This window comes from Filicampus tigris, chromosome 11 (assembly GCF_054856515.1).
Source record: "Filicampus tigris isolate MCC_2025a chromosome 11, RoL_Ftig_1.0, whole genome shotgun sequence".
In the NCBI taxonomy this organism is placed as follows: domain Eukaryota; kingdom Metazoa; phylum Chordata; class Actinopteri; order Syngnathiformes; family Syngnathidae; genus Filicampus; species Filicampus tigris.
The window spans coordinates 22358998-22375978 of NC_141227.1; the positions used below are offsets into that span (position 1 = coordinate 22358998).

At 43.0% G+C, this 16981-nt stretch overlaps 1 protein-coding gene across 6 annotated transcripts in view; it reads right to left on the reverse strand.

Moving 5' to 3' along the window:
• Positions 1-16981, reverse strand: part of ccdc88ab (coiled-coil and HOOK domain protein 88ab) — a 60229-nt gene that overhangs the window by 35037 nt on the left and 8211 nt on the right. For all 6 annotated transcript variants that reach the window (XM_086044775.1, XM_086044774.1, XM_086044773.1 and 3 more), the window contains exons 3-4: positions 14706-14814; positions 313-382 (exon numbers count right to left, since the gene is read on the reverse strand). In XM_086044775.1, the coding sequence (XP_085900901.1) occupies positions 313-382; positions 14706-14814 (179 nt within the window). The remainder of the gene's footprint in view (positions 1-312; positions 383-14705; positions 14815-16981) is intronic.

Sequence of the window (16981 nt, forward strand, 5' to 3'; positions counted from 1 at the left end):
TGTGAAGCACGGAGCCGGCAGCCTAATTACTGAAACACCGGGGGGGAAGGGGGTGGAGGCTTAAAAAAAAAAAAATTTTTAAAAAAGAAAAAGACATCTCAGAGTCGCAGGGAAAACTCATTTGAAACATCAAAGCGTCGTAAAAATGAAAGCCGGTTTATCGGCGCATTGTCGCGACGCGAAGAGAGAGAGAGAAGCCGCATAAAAATCGCTTGTGACCGCTGAGTGAACTGTGAGTGTCTAAAATTCAAACGCCCTCCCCCTTGTGGCTTTATCTGAGATAAAGTTGTGTTATAGACGTGGAAGGCTTACCGGTGAGTGGGTTCCGGCCCAGGACCAACACATTGGGGAGGGGCATCATCACCAGCTGCTGGAGCGTCTCCTGTGATGGACAGAAAATCTGTGCTCAGGGGTGGTTTTCGTACACACGTTAAGAAATCTTCGTTCCGCTACATTGGCAAAAGTATTGGGACAGTGAGACAGGACAAACATTAAAGGACGTTAACACAAATGCACATGGATATAGGATATGTTAAAACAACAAGTTCTTCTTCTTATGGTAATTTAGTTGATACATCTACTTGAATTTAATTACTCTTAAAACACCCCACACCAAAGTATATGTAATCACTTGTCTTAAATGTCTTAAATTGCCGGTGTGGATTTTCTGCCACAGGGTGCTCGCGTCATTCACATGTCAATCAAGGCAACTCAAAGGAAACCATTAGCTGACGCGCGCACACGCAATTACTACACCGTCCGGTTTACCGCCACATCCTTCCAAAGCAAACACACGCGGGTCAGAACCTTCCTTTTGTCCATTCAGGTCAGTTGAAAGGGGGGGGGGGTCAATCCCAGGTCAGGATAATTCAAACAGGAAATGGGTGGGAACATGCGACAAGGATTGGGGGGTTGGGGGGGGGGGGGGCAACTTCCTGCCAGATCGACAGACAACAGCAAATATGGAGGACAGGCGAAGATGCATCTTACTGCTTTTCTGTAGTTCTCCATGTAGAAGGTCAGCTAATTTGAATATTTCATGTCAGAAAGCAGTTTGAGCACCGCCTCCTGTTCTAACCATCTGCTAGATACATATTGCATTACCTCACTGGGGGGCAGGGGCACACATCTGTGAGGTAGTACTGCGAAGTAAAGGTACTATTGAGACTAGGACGACTGAGAAACAAACCCCCCCCCCCAAAAAACTTTGGTCGTAATTCAAAACACTCGTGTCTCAAATCATCCTTCCCAATTGAAATGAATGGAAATGGTATTAGTCTGTTTCAGTCTCCCCAAGCGAACCTCAGAAAAATGACAGGAATGTACTGTATGGTTGGACGTAAAACAAAATAATAATAATAACAGAATTACATAGAGCGCTCGTATCTTGAGTTTTTGTGGCTCAGATTCAGAGAACAGGTCAGCCGTGATTGGTCGTTGTGAGCAGTTGTGATGTCATTTTCAGTCAACAGAAGACAAAATGGCCGCCCCCAGAGATGGCTAAAAACTAGTGCATTTTGCTGCTTAACTTATATTCCACAAACGCAAAATTTATCAGAATGCAGTGTTTCAACGAGTGGGCCTTCTGGGAACATATTCTTGAAAAGAATATGTTTGGGTTGACTTCCGCTTTCAGTCAAATTATGTCAAAATATACCATTTAGGTGCAAAGTAGCGGTGACGTTGGTATTGCTAAGAAATGATCAAAGTAATCGTTCAATAAGCTTTTATACAATAGCCTACTAAATAACTTTGAAAAACTAATTGTAAATAATAATTAAAAACAAAAAACATGCCTGAAATGTCATAAAAGTTGGGTGAGTGTTCACTTCCTACCATTGAAATGCATTGGCGACATTTGCAAACACACACACACACGTCACTCTGTTAGTGTCTAAAACGTTTCCTGGCTTTAGGATTTGACACAGGGACAGAAATAAAACAAAAATAACAAAAAGCAGTTGATTGCATAAGAGAAGTGGAACTCTGTGCCCCACTTACATTCAAGCGACAGATGGACGACGACAATCTGGCATGAGAGCGGAGTGGTACCGCGCTCTTTTTGGCATCTTGGCAACCTGTGAATTGCTGTATGGCCAGAAGTGTACTCCATGACCACAGAATGGAAAAAGTGGATGGGGGGTGGGGTGGTGGGGGGGACCAAAAAAAAATCTATAAAATCCACGTACTCTATGGTCCCATGCCGTATTCGTGTTAGTGACGAAGTGCCGCCTCGATGAGTGAAAATACAATCCGTGGTCTTGACAGGGGGGTTCATACGTACTTTGCGGTTTTAGCCTCAGGGTTCAATAACTGTACTTGGCATTGGCGCCGCAGTGGAGGGGGCTGGATGGGCAGTGGCTTATTGGCACGAGACCGGATCGCCCCTCAAAACAGACTCATTGTCAGCAGCGCCAAAAGTGCACTGTAATTCCTGATCCTTCGCTTATTTAAAAAAACAACAACAAAAAAAATCAAAATATGAAAAAGTATTACGTAGCAGCACAAAACACGTCATTGCAAAAATAATTAGATCAGGATTATTGGGTACGCGTTGCCACAAAAATCCAAACCGTTAAGGAATTGTTTTTAATTAGCTTTTCATTTTCAAATGTCCAAATATGTATATCTACTACACATACACACAAGTGAATTGAGTGAGATTCACGCGACCGGTGCAATAGCTTGTGAATCCACTGAAATCCTTCCAGTTTTGCGTATCTTGGGATAGATAGTCACAGTACTGTCCCGACCAGAGAAAAAGCCTTTGACAACTGTGGTTACATCATCATCTTTTTTTTTTTTTCCCCCCCAAAGGTCTTTGAGCCATAGGTGATGCAATAAATAAAACAAAAAGTTGACTAAGCCTTGAAATAGACGGAACTCTTCGCGGCAGGATCAGTTCCTTGTGCACCGAAGCAGTGCAGCTATAACGGATGGATGGAATATTTTAGTCGTGTATGCTTTTTCAAAAAAAAAAAAAAAAAAAATCTTCAAATGTTTTTCTTTGACCGGCCACGACTAGTAGTTACGAAGGCCGCCTTTCTTAGGCCACCTGCACTAATGTCTCTACACAGTTGTGCTTTATAGAAAACGCTGAGTCGGTGCACAGGAGAAAGCGCCGATTGGACCTTTTCGGGTTTGCCAACCACCACCTGTCCCACGCCTGTAGCGACAGCGTCGACAGTGCCACCTGTTCGCGTCAATGGCAGCATGTGTTTGCTGCTCAAGTGACGCCACCCAAATCGAGTTGAAGACGATCATGCGGCGATTGTGGTCAAACCTTTGGTGTCATGAGGACAATGCAACGTTGTCATCTTTTGATCGGGTGCGTTCTGTTAAATGTCACCAGGTCACCAGGCTTAAGGTCACAGCATTAAGCCAGACTGAATTCTCAACACATTCCATTATTGATTGATGACAAATAATCAAAGCATATAATTAGTCCCCTTTACGACTATGAATGAAGCAACAATGCTGGAAAGTGCCACAATTAAATGTGCTTTTTGATCATCTATGTAGCTTTCTAATGGGAATTTTATATTTGATACAGAGTAGTGCTTTTAATTACAAAATCAATACAAGTTGTCTCAAACATTTGTAAGCACATTTTCCTTAATGTGACTTATGGTTCTGGCTGCCATTTTTCTTTTAGTTCTATGGCCTTTGGGGCACAAATGTTTTTGCCCCTACGAATTCTGCCCAACAGCAGAAAGATACGATCCCCCCCCAAAAGCCTCGGGGACCTCTGCCTGAAAGTGAACAGGAAGTCTACCTCTTTGCTTCGAAGCAGCCATTTTGAGCAAATTCCAGGACTTCAAGGAGGGAATTTTCCCGAGTGAGACTCAATCGGATGCATCCAAGTATCTTAGACAGAAGGGCGGTATTAATTATGAACAAGCTTTTTGATCTACGTCATGTAACGCAGGAATAGCAAAGTTTAAAATAGTTTTATTTGATATCAAACCCAATCAGAGAGCACACGGACGTTTTTCCATTAAGTAGCCTTCGTAAGTGGTCGGTGCACAAAGTGCATTTGCTTTTTCAAATGGATCGTTCCAAGTACTTAAGGAACATAACAAAGGTCCGATGGGGTTGACTTGTATTGATGAAGTGTCTAATACGTCTCCTGATGCAGCACCCTCACAACTCGTCCGGTGCACTTGCAACGTGAAAGGCAGGAAGGAATAAAACGCTTTGAGGATTAGCGGCGGGCTAATACGACAGCTAAAACACAGCTGCCTAATATTCCACTCAGATTATCCGGGGCGCGGGTTTAGCGGCTCTCATGCATAAAACATGGAGACTGCGGGAGGAAGAAAGAAAGAGAGAGAGAGAGAGAGAGAGAGAAGCGAGGGCGTCATGGCGATGCGCTGCTAATACCAAAGCCGAGGCACGTGCGCGCACGCCTTCCGTCCTCACGCCGCAATGTCACTCTTCCTTCTCATGGGCTGTGTTCGGAATCATTCCCTTCTCTCTAATCACTTTTTTGTTCACTCGTCAAATGAAAAATCCTTTGGGAATGTCACTGCCGTCGCATGATTGCAATGTACCAGATCAACGTCAGCTAGTGGACCTTCCGTAATAAACGCGAAAGAAAAGCACACACAGGAAAAAAAAAAAAAAAAAAAAAAAAAAGGGAAAGGACTTCCTGTCAATCCATGTTGTGATGTGTTGCTCAATTTTTTTTTCAGGAAATGTTCACGCCAAGAAGCTTGCGGTCATCATGGCACAGCCCACCTTGACAACTTCCTGTCTTGAGACTTCTGTTGTGAATTAGCACTATGTAATTGGACTGCCCGATTACGAAAAAAATCATCCTGATTATTTTGGTAATGATTGAAATCACGATTACTCAATCATTTAAATTTGGGGTACTAAAGAAAATGTTGAAACGTAAAACAAATATAAAAACAAATCAATGTAATTAAGTTCCTTTTCGACTAAAGAATTTGTAAAATTAGTTATTACATCATTGTAATCACGATTATTCAAACAATCATTTATTTTGGGGTACTAAAGCTTTGAACGTAAAAAAAAATATAAAAACAAATCAATGTAATTCAGTTCCTTTTTGACTAAAGAATTTATCAAATTAGTTATTACAAAATAAAAAAAAAAGGTGCAAATATATAAATTCAAGTACGATTTCCTTGTGTAAAAAAACAGTGCGTTGGATCTAAATTAATATTAATAACTGTTTTTTACGATTATTCCAATTTGGAATCGTGGAGTGTAATAATTGTCATTTTAATTTTGATTAATCGATTAATTGCACAGCCCTATGTAAATATTGACTTGACAACTCAATTGTTCACGTGTTAAAAATCAAACTATACCCAGGGAATGAATTAGTTTCTGTATCCCCGCAGTGCATCATGGGATACGTTCTTTTCCAGTGGCCATCGATTGTTGACTACTTTTGAGGATACATTAAGGGCATTACTGTACATGGGGGGGGGGAAGAAACCTACGCCCGCTACGCATTCTAACAGCACTACAAAATGGCACACTCACTATATAGCGGATATGAAGTGATGGTGTCTATTAAAGCCAGGGGAGGGAGCCGCAAAGACAAACACAGCGGAGAGAAGGAGGAGGAGGGGGAGGATGAAGTCTTGATTCCATCACTACCCTCTCAATGCACGACCCCTCCTCCACATCCTACCCCCCCCCCATGCCGACGATATATTTCCGTGTTATTGATTCCGGCAAGGAATCACAGCCCGTCCGCTGAGGCTCATCTCCCATCCCACTGAGACGTTTAGACGCATTGACGGAGAGGCGTGTCGGGTCAAGGGGGGGCGGGGGGGGGGGAGGCATATCACAACACAATAGCGCCGACTGGCTCGCTTGATTTACGGTTGGCTTAATAGCGAATAATAAATAATGTGGTGAGCCAATCAAACATATTGTCAGGCGTCATCTTGTCCGTCAGCCTTTTGAGGGGGGAATCTATTTAATGTGTGAGAATGCAGGGAGGCGCTTTTGTCTCCGTCCATGTACTGCGGTAGAAAAGGGATTCCCCTACTGCGGTGCGTGTGGTATAATCATGTGTATAATGTGAGTTTAAAAAAAAAATAATAATAATAAGCAGAGTTTGACTGGTTCATTTACCGCAGTCATTTTTCATCAATCTGATTCTGCTAGCATGTTTGACAATTCAGTTATTCACATTTGAAGTAAATTTTCCGCAGTATGAGGAATGAAAATAATGTAAAACGCGCAAAACTATCAGGGACTGTTACGGGCAATGTTTCAAATGACATGTTAGCACAGTTAGTCACAACACTATAAAAAAAAACCAAAACATTTTTGTCGTAAGAATTGACGCTACAAGCAGCCCCGCCATTTTTCATGGCAAATCCTCAAAATAATGACCAAACTTGCCGTGACCCGCCCACATTTGCTGGCATAGGCAAATAAGAGAAGCAATGTAGCGTCTTCAGATTGAAGCTCATTAGGGCAAATGCCCTTGCAGGCATTTGTCAAAATACGAGCATTGGAATTTGGCTGCAATGACTGCTTCGAGATGACTTACGGTTCCATATAAGGAATGCGTCCTTATATTGAGACTTTGTGTACGTGTGCTCAAGAGAGAGGTGCTAGCCCCAAGGTGTGACAGTCATTATGTTGGAGGAAGTCCACAAATGAATTTTGTCAAGGCGACGTCTTCATTATCCTTAAAATGCTCAAATTTTGACGGCACGCAACTCCCTCGTTGGAGTCCGAGCTCTGAAATTCACCCAAAATGGGTGCCTCAACCTAAAATGGCCGACATTGCATTACATTTCTGGCTTGTGTGCCCTTGACACTTTTTCATGCGTCCTGTCACGATACGCCCAATTCATCTCGATCAGTAAAACCGGCGCCGGGATCCCTCAAAATGACAAAAGTGTGTTTTTTCCGATAGAACCTGCATGTGTGGATGTCTGTGCTATGAAATGTGCCAGTGGACAGGTTCGCCACTGTTTCCGTTTCACAGGGAGCCCTGTCTGCTTTACACACATACCACCCCCCCCCCCCCCCCACCTTTCCGCCCACTTCCGCTAACGGTGTGCAGCTTTGACAGGGAGGCTAATTGTGCCGCTCCTCGCGTGTGCGCGTTTGCGAGTGCGCGCGCCTGAACCCTCACAAGCATGAATCACACCCATTCTGTAGCCCCGTGGAGCTCCGTTGCCATGGAAACGGGGGGTGAAAAGATGGGGCGTATTAAGCTCTGCAGGCTCTAATGCATACAGTACAGTACAATACATGTGCAAACACACGCACGCACATCTCTCTGGGGTACTCTCTCTCTGCAAACTCCATCACCACCACCAACAAAGGGAAGAAAGGCACTTCCTCTTTTTGTCCAGATACACACAAACACTTCCACGGAGAACCCACTTGACATTGATCTCACAATCACTTACACAAAAGGCAGTGTTGCTGTTGGACGCACAACAAAGAACCAGGATGGGCAAGGGGCATATTAAGGGGGGGGGAAAAAAAAAAAAAAAAAAAAAAAAGGACTTTTTAATTGCTTGCATCCAACTGCCTCCCCATACAGTGAATGTGAAATTAAACAACAAGTTCATTTTTAAATCAGCTGCCTATTTTTAAAAATGTGTGTGTGTGTACAAACCGTTCTGAATTGGGCAAAATTATGACAACACGGTTTGACTTGCTGACAAAATAGCTAGACTGGGATAAGGTCTGCCACTTTCAAGCAACTACGCTATGCGATACGCTACTCAGTGAAAGTGCTGACGCGGCGGGTGGGTCATTGCCAAGTGTATGAGGTTTCGTGAATGAAGCGGTGCCTCCACGAGTGAAAATGCTTTTCCTGTCACAACAAGTACTTCTGCCCCCCCCCCCCACCTTCCCAGGCTTCACTCCATGAATTAAAGTGCTGTTACTGGCGCGCTTGTTTTTGCGCTCCACTTCCGCAAGTAGAAGCCGCTTGCCTGGTCGCAACGCCCTAGCTCTGTCTTCGGTCGACAAAAAAGGGTTGTCACAATCACGTTTTTTTTTTTTTTTTGCACCATAGTCAGTCACTTGATTTTGAGTATCAGCTCATTTCCATGGCACGTTAAATAATGCGGTGTATTGCGCGTTAGAATTCTTCACCCTTGGGTAATTCAAGTATGTCACAAACATCTGGAAACTGTTTTACGCTGCGAAATAAATGCATTTCACGTCTCCTTGAAATGCGCCCAACTACTGAACAAGTTGTGGTGGGCGTGACCACGGAAAAGAGCAGCAGACGGGAGGTCCCGAGTGGTCCAGATGGAGCAGATTTGATGTTGTCGGTAAGGAGGCAGCGAAAACAAGCCGTTAGCGGCCCGTTTCTTTTGTTCTCTGGCGAGATCTGTCAGCCAAAGAGCTTTTTATGACGTCCTCCCTCCACACCCCTCAAGGCCGAACAAGCTGCTGCTCACCGAGGTGGAGGGGGCAGGTGGACCGGGGGAATCCTGATACCATCCGCCCACTCACTGAAATCCTCCTCATCATTAGCCGCTCTGGGCTCTCCTTTTTTCACACTAAAGTTGCAGCCGTCTTCCGTTATCTGGTCCATCAAATTGTTATTATGTAAAATTAGAGTCTGATCCGGATACATTTGGCATAAGGGCCGAACACAATTGCTGTAGTCTGTCACCAAGCTAAGCTAACAGCAGTGAAGTCATATTTACAGTAAATACTTGTTTGAAAATCACTTGTAGCCAATAAATCTATAACAATCCAATGACAAACTGAATACCCGAGCGTGATTCCGTTTGACACGTGACCACGAATTTTTACGCCGCTATGTAAACTCGCTCATTGCGCGCCGTTTTCAACCTTCATATCTGTACTAGGGATAGACCGAGTATCGGCCAGGCCGATTATCGGCGCCGATATTCATCAAAATGCCGAATATAGGTATCAGACTTTTTTTTTTTAATTATTATTATTATTATTATTTTTTTTTTTTAAATCTGATGGCCGATCCATCTAAAACTGTGTTAAATTCAAGGTACTATTTTTGTCAATTTCAGTTTACTTTAAAAGAGATTCTACTGACACTGGCAACATTCTGCACCTTTGTGTTTTTGTTTGCAATCAAAACAAAGATGAGTGACATTTGAACATTTCTGTCATTTGGAAATTTTGGAGAACTTTCTTTACTGTCGAAAACATAGGGAGCTATTGTTTAAGTTTTCATTTGACTTTGTAAGACATGCTGATGACCCTGGGAGCTTCCTTTTTGTTATAATTGTACTACAAAGATGTATAGTGGCAAAAATGCATGATAATTATCAACATTTTGCAAATCTGAAAAAAAAAATTAACATAAGCTTAAAGTTAAGAGTTGTATTTTTCATTTTGATGCCAATATTTTCCTTTTTGCTGAAAATGAATATGGCCACCAAATATCGGTTATCGGCCTCCTTAACTACTAATAATCGGTAAAAACACCTCCAGAGTCAAGCGTTGGCGGCTAACTCAATCCAAGTCCCATCGTTGTTTTCGACGGCAACCCCGGTGAGGAGCACGCGAGCGTGCACGGCAACGCGCACATTTGCCCCGCGGCAACATGCACACATGAGCACATGCCCTAATAAACCCATTTACTCGTGACTCGCCCAAAGAAGCGAGTCAGCGTGGGGGGAATTCCAGGCTTGATTAGAATGTGTATGTTGTGACCGAGTTCATCTCAAAAATAACTACTGGCGACTAACGGCAGCAATAACAAGGTTGTAATTTTGCCTCAACCATGCATGCAGTGCAGAACTACAGAAGGGCGCATGAAGAGAATGTGAGGGAGCCTTGTTTTCTTTTCTTTTTTTTTCCGCCACCCTTTTCCCCCCCACAAACGTGAACAGAGCATCTTTGTGAGGTCAGTAAAAGCGATGGCAGACCTTGTTATTGCATACATCAGCTAGCACTTAGGTTGCTTCACACACGTGCAGGGAAACATTTTTGGGAAGGAAATTAGCAGGATGTGTTTGAGAAAGAAGCAACCGCATAGGAATGAGAACTGCGGCGTTATATCGACGCTAATCTTGCCTTTTTGCTTTCATGACGGCATCATGCACCTGGAACTTGTGCTTCCTCATACTTCATTTAAGGAATTAAAAGGTTCCCGTCGCTTATTGCTGTCCAAGCGGCCAGCGCGTCATGCAAATCAGGCCGATAGCACGGAGGGAAACCAAACAAGTGACAAAATCAACTGCACTACACCTCCCAACCAGTAGGAGGTAGTAAAGAAAGATCACTCCAGCAAAACGACAAGACTGCAATGTGCAGTTTTTGTTGTTAGCGTACCCAACGTGACCCGAACGTGTGTAACCTAAAAACACATTTTTTGGGATTCTCCTATTTGCTTATTCTGTTGTCTTGTGGTCTTATTTTCTTGTAGTCCTTTTCTCTACGGTACTTTTTTTTTTAACTTTGTAGTTTAAACTGTTTCAAGTTCGCTTCTCAGAGAAAAAAAAATGCTTCACAGAATCCACAACTCACGGTTGACCAAGCTGCTGGGAGTCATCCATCTTGTGGCAGGATGGCAATTTACTAACAAGCATCATACAAGAGCCAGCAAATAAATAATAAATAAAAGGGACTGGTATTATGTAGCAATCAAAAGAGTACTTCGGAGTACAAACAAAACAAATGACTCTAGTGCCAAGAGAATGTACCCCCCCCCCCCAAAAAAATCATTTTCATGTTCAGTCTGCTCCAAAGCTTGGACACCACACAGCAAAGCAAAGAGGTGGCCACAACAATAAAGCCCCCCTTTTATTTCCCCAAAGCAACATCTACACCAAATTTAAACCACAGATCCAACCAACTTGCAACACAGCAAGATGCAATGATGGATGGAACATGTGTCACAGGAACCCAGTTTGAAGAAATCGGAGGAAGGGATTCATGAGAAAAACCACAAAAAAAAAAAAAAAAAAAAAGCAGACAAGAATGTAGTTCAGCTGGCCACAGCTGCATAATCACACGCCCCCGGAGTAAGCCAAAACCGAGGCCGCTAAATTAAAACGTGGCCCAGCTTATATTTGGCCCTGACACGGAAAAGAGATGGAACCTCCGCTCTGCAGCTCAAACACGACTATGTGAGACCACACTCTTATTTCGAGCGTGAAAAAGCTCGTCCAGACGTTGAAGCCCTCCTACGCAATCTGCTCAAACTGAACCTAAAAACTTTGAACCCACACATCCTCTAATACAATTAAAATGTTAACCATCTCTGGGAGCAGCCATTTTGTTACTTCTGTCGACTGAAAATGGCATCACAGTTGTGCGGGGCTCAGGTAACGGCCAAACGGGGCTCAGCTTCCGAAAACGGGCGAGCCGTGATTGGTCTATCTGAGCCCTGAGTAGCTGTGATGTTATGTTCAGTCGACAGAAGTGACAAAATGGCCGCCCCCAGAGATGTCTAAAAACGGGTGGATTAACACTTATTCCACAAACGCAATATTTCTCAGAATGCATTTTCAACTAGTGGGCTTGCATAGAACATAATCTTGAAAAAAATGTTGGGTTGATTTCCACTTTAAGGCCAGAAAAAAAAACAAAAAAAAAACAACATTTGTCATTTAGAATCCAAAATATTGGGATTTCTGTACGCATTGCATCTGGATCCCTAGACACTGACGAGGGCATAAATATGCAGTAGGGTACGGTTGTTTTTTTATGGGAGCGAAGGGGCAGAGCAGAGGCATGCAGGAAATGGGGGAGGGTCGGGACAACGAGGGTCTCGGGAAGGTCTACAAGTGTCTGCCTTGAGTGCTTCCAACGGGGTTAATGAATTAGTTTTTCCTCCCGACACCAATGGATAGAGTCTTATCCAATCAATTTTTTTTCAGAGAAAGAGCGCACATTTTGCCTATGTGCGCATTCCTGGACATTAACGCGAAGGACGGGGGCGCTGGCCATCAAAGATCAACACGGAAATTGAAAAACAAGATCAAGAAGCGGAGAAGGCATTGGAGCATACGAAGTAGGCAGCAGACAGGAGTGGGCTCAGAATGCTGAGCAGCACAGTAAAGTGCAAGCCTGTTAAGCCCATTAACTTGTAGAGCAGAAGGGGCGCGTCTGCAGCCATGCGGCTCGGGAAATGGGAAAAACTGGTGAGGGAGCAAAATCACCACAGGAAAGCAGAACTTGGCTTAGTGGTCCAGATAAGAAGAGACACTGGAAAATTCTATCGGAAGGTCAAATTTATTTTGAATGCAATCTTTGAGGTATTTTTCGGAATCGTACCAAACGTCCCTGAGCTGTAACAATACATGTCGCGTTACATGCCAAGAATCGACGGAAGTCCATGTGCAGGCTCTAACCCGCCTGGTTTTTCTTTGGCACACCAAAAATGTTCACGGGTCACTTTGACAGCCAGCATGCTTAGTCAGCAAAAACATTTTTTAAAAAGTTAGCAGATCCTTACTTACACCTAGCTTTTTTTTTTTTTTTCTTTTTTAACATTTTAAAGTGGAAGTCAACCCAAATATATTTTTTTCCAGAATGTTTTTTGTTTTGTTTTTTTTAATGGGTCAATTTGAGCAGCAACGGAAAACAAGAGTTTTATAATTCATTGAAGAGGCGCTCCACCAAAAAGCATTGTGGACTTTTGGGGAATAAAGAGGTCAATAAAAATGCTGGGACGGCGAGTGCGGGTGATGGTATGTATGGTGAGCAGAGATCGAAATGTGAGTTCTTTCCAACGAGTGTTTCACGGTTTTAACAAGCACAATGGTCTCATGACTCAAAAGTCACGTCCCCGCAAAGATGAGTTGGGCAGAGTGTGTATTATATATAGTACTTTGCATTTCCATCTTACATTAGAGCAACTTGTATTGTGTTGTGTACGGTCTTGTACACCAACCACAAGCCCTGGTTCATTAAATGTACCACGCGATCATTTCCTTTGGGCTCAACTACGCATACCACGAAGAACCAAATTCGACAGTTCCAGAAGTGCTGCTTTGGGGCGGGGCGGGATTTTAACCTGCCGGTGGTCCCTGTGAAGCCGAGCTTGCAGACGCAAGTAAGTGGTCGCATGGTTAAAATCCGGCGAGCCGCCAGATGAGCAGAAAGGATTAAACCGAGCGGCGCCGACAGACGAACGAGGCTCATTGTTTGCTTGCAGTGTCCCTTGTTAAGCAACAAACACTCAAAAGAGATTAACCAAGCGGAGGTGTTAAAAGAAACAATCTTTCTAGTCTCCTTTGAGCTCCTCACTGGTGAAGAAAAAAGTAAACAAACAGACTAAAGGCGGAATATGGCTTTAACTCATATCTTGACCGTTAGCGGAGTTCTTGGAGAGCGACTGGTTAGTTGCCTAAACAGATCTGGTCGTGATTACGAAGAGGTTTGGGATTCAAGGGTAGAAATCAATCCTCTTACATGGCGGGTCAAATTGACCCATTTTTACAGGTGTAAAGGTAGCTGTAGCCGTTGGCTAGAACTGATGTCTGATGATTTCACAGTATATGGACAAAAGTAGTTTTGAGGGACATACCTACTGAACCCTCAAGCTATGGTTGTGGGGTCAAATTGACCCGTTTGAAGTTGACGAGGAAAAATAAATGTTGGATAATATATATTTGTTAGCGATAGCTACAGTACATGGATTAAAGTATTTTCAGGAGACACACCAAAACACCCTGATATGTAGTGAGTCAAATTGGCCCATTTGAATTGAAATGGCTAAAAAAAGCTAGAAAAAAAACATTTTATTCATGTAAAAATAAGTTGGAGAAAACATGCCTGCGTATGTTTCTGATAGCTGCACTTTACAAAGTGCCTCCTGTTGTATTGTGGGTCAAATTGACGCGTTTTGAAATGTGTTTGCAATTAATATTTTATTCACGTCAAAAAATGTTAGCTTCTTTGCTAACAGCTATGACTGGCACTATTGTTTTCATTTTTATTATTTTTTTGTATTGTGGGTCAAATTGACTCGTTTTGAAATGCGTTTGAAACCAGTATTTTATTCACGTCAAAAAATGTTAGCTTCTTTGCCAACAGCTATGACTGGCACTATTGTTTTCATTTGTATTATTTTTTTGTGTTGTGGGTGAAATTGACTCGTTTTGAAATGTGTTTGAAACCAGTATTTTATTCACGTCAAAAAATGTTAGCTTCTTTGCCAACATCTATGACTGGCACTATTGTTTTCATTTGTATTATTTTCTTTGTATATTTTTTTTTCAAATTGTTTTGAACACTTGGGATTTGAAATGCATTGATCACAACACAAGGGGCTAAAAGGGGGGCAGAAATGTCTAATCTATCCCTTTTCTTTGTGAATCTTGTACACTAATTCCAACTATATTTCATATTCATCGTGCACACACATATACGCCTTGTTCCACCCCAATTCAACACACAAAAACGTGTGGGCTACATTGTGTCTTCGTTTAACGTAAGAGGATGCAGCTTGCGCCTCCTTGCTCTTTCTTTATGTGAAAGCGTGCATTTGCAACGATGAGCAAGTGACCTTTGCGCAGCCTCGGCACGGCCCCCGAGGATATGGGTCACTTTCTCGAGTGTGGGAAAGCTGCGACTGCCACGCCATGGTATCGCATTGTAAAACATCAAAATAAAGCTCAACAAAGCTCGGGGGAGGAAAAAAAAAAAAAAAAGTGTCCTTTTTGGTCATTGGTTTATAATGTTTGATGACAACACGTTGGTGCCTGAAAACTCAAATGTGATTTTTTTTTTTTCCCTACCTGATAGTAGGCTTTGATCTGCCTGATGAGAATGGAAAGGTTCTGGATGCGCAGCGTGGGGTCGTTGTTCACCTTCTTGTTGCTCCTCTGCACTGTGGCCTTGGGATTTCTGGTGAGAAAAATATTTCAAATGTCAATCCATCACAGTCGTCGTTAACACCCATGCTGAAATCACGAGGAGGGGATTGTGCAGAGCAGGGCTGCATCTATTGAGTATAATTTTGGAATATTCATCCTATCGAGTAATCGGATACAAATGTATTTTGTATGATTAATGTGCATGCGAGACCCTCCTGCTACGTTGCGGGTCAAACGGACCCGTTTTGAAGTTTGAGTGTGTATGAATTTTAAAAGTAGGCGCCTGGCCCGGTGAGTGATGTGGGCGTCAGCGCATCAGTAACTCGCCAGTCTGCATATTGAGTGACTCAGCGCGAGTTGTGGCCATGGGCAGCTCGCCTATGAATGTGTTTTTTGTGCGCTGGATTCCTTACAGTTTGTTCACCAAAGCGGTTGGAAGTGCGCCGGCCGCCGAGTCTATCTTTGACCACAGATGACCTCATCAAAGATACAATTGTTCACAGTCACTCGGAATCTATTCTCTTTGAAATACTTCCTCGCGTCCATAAACAACGTAGCTCCGACCCGACTTGATTTACACGCGTGTCGCCCGAGGTGGCATGCGTGACGACAGAACGTTATCGCCGGCGTCAAACGCGTTTCGGTGAGCCTTCGGGAACCTTCACGAGGGTCCGCATTCCTTGCGGAGTGCCATCCGAAGTGGCCGTTTGCACATGTGCGGGAATTAGCAAGAACACCAGCCACCACTTCAGATCAAAGCTTTAAAAAAAAAAAAAAAAAAGAAAAAAAAAGAAAAAAAATATTCAGATCAAAGCTCTTTCTAAAAAGCAACCTTTGTTTTGGGAATTTTCATTTATTAATAGCACTGACCCATAACGTTGGAATGTTGACATGATATCATTTCATTTTCTTTTGTTCTAAAAGTGGCCTCCTGTCATGTTGTGCACCGCACATGGCGGAAAGCGCAGGCGCAGGCATGCACACGTACATGCATGACAACACGCGTGAGGGCAGCCACCACACATTTCCAGGCAGCCATCTCCTCCCCCACACACTTGCAGCAAGTTGACCCTCATATATGGGTCACCAATGTAGACTCAAGCACATTTTCATCAACAAGAGGGTCGTCCTCGAATAGAGCTACGAGTCAATTAGGTTACATCATCGTAAAATAAATGGCGGTCATGCGATGGGGATGCATAATAAATGGATGGTGTCTTATTTGGCTGGCAATTATTTTTCCGGTTTTTAATTGTGTTGGGATTTTTTTTTTTTTTTTGGGGGGGGGGGGGTCGTCTTTCTACCATCAAAGGCAAATATATGAATGTTATATTGTGTACGCAATTTTTTTAAATTTAATTTTAATTTAGTGTCAGTGGTGTATGTGACGCGTTTAATCACGGGGAAAGCAATTCATTCATTCAAAATAAAGTACTACTACTTTTTACATTTAAATGAAGCGGTCTTGACGGAAGGATGCGCACAACTTGCACTCAAGTAGCAACAAGCTGCTAACAATTTCAATTCTAAATAAAACAGATCTTGTTGTCTCAGTTTGGCAGCTGCGTTAATTACTCTTTTGATCACCCCTCCCCCCCCCCATGCCCAACGCTATTAATGCTAATCAGAGACGGGCTCTTTTTAATGGGTTGAATTAGCAGTCACATGACCTGCCTCACACCACAGACAAGCACGTGGGCCCTTCAGGAGTACATGGTGGGGGGTCTATTTAACCCCTTAATTAAAAAGTGGAGGCTGTAATCCTGTCAGAGCAAGGAGGGCGACGAGCTGAGCTTGTGTGGCGGAAAAAAAAAAAATGCAAAGGAATGGGACCCATGCACATTCCATGACACTTAAGGTTCAAAAAAAGAAAAAAAAAATGTTAATAGGCCTGATTCAAAATTTTCACCAAATAGAAAGAAAATCTGTAGTATGGCAAGGGAGGGAGAGGTATTACCCCTCCTGTTATGTTTGCTTTTTCTGTAACTTTTTTTTTTAAACATATAAATAGGTCCGTTTGACCTGTAATGTAACTGGAGGGTTAGTAATAATAAGAATTGTTCCAAATTGAAATAAAAAACAAAACAAAAGCATGATACATGTCTTCATGAGGACATGGCAGACGACAAAATGCCATCCAAGTGTTGACGCTGCGCGAAGTGAACTCCACCCCCCCCCCCCCCCGGGGCACACCGGGC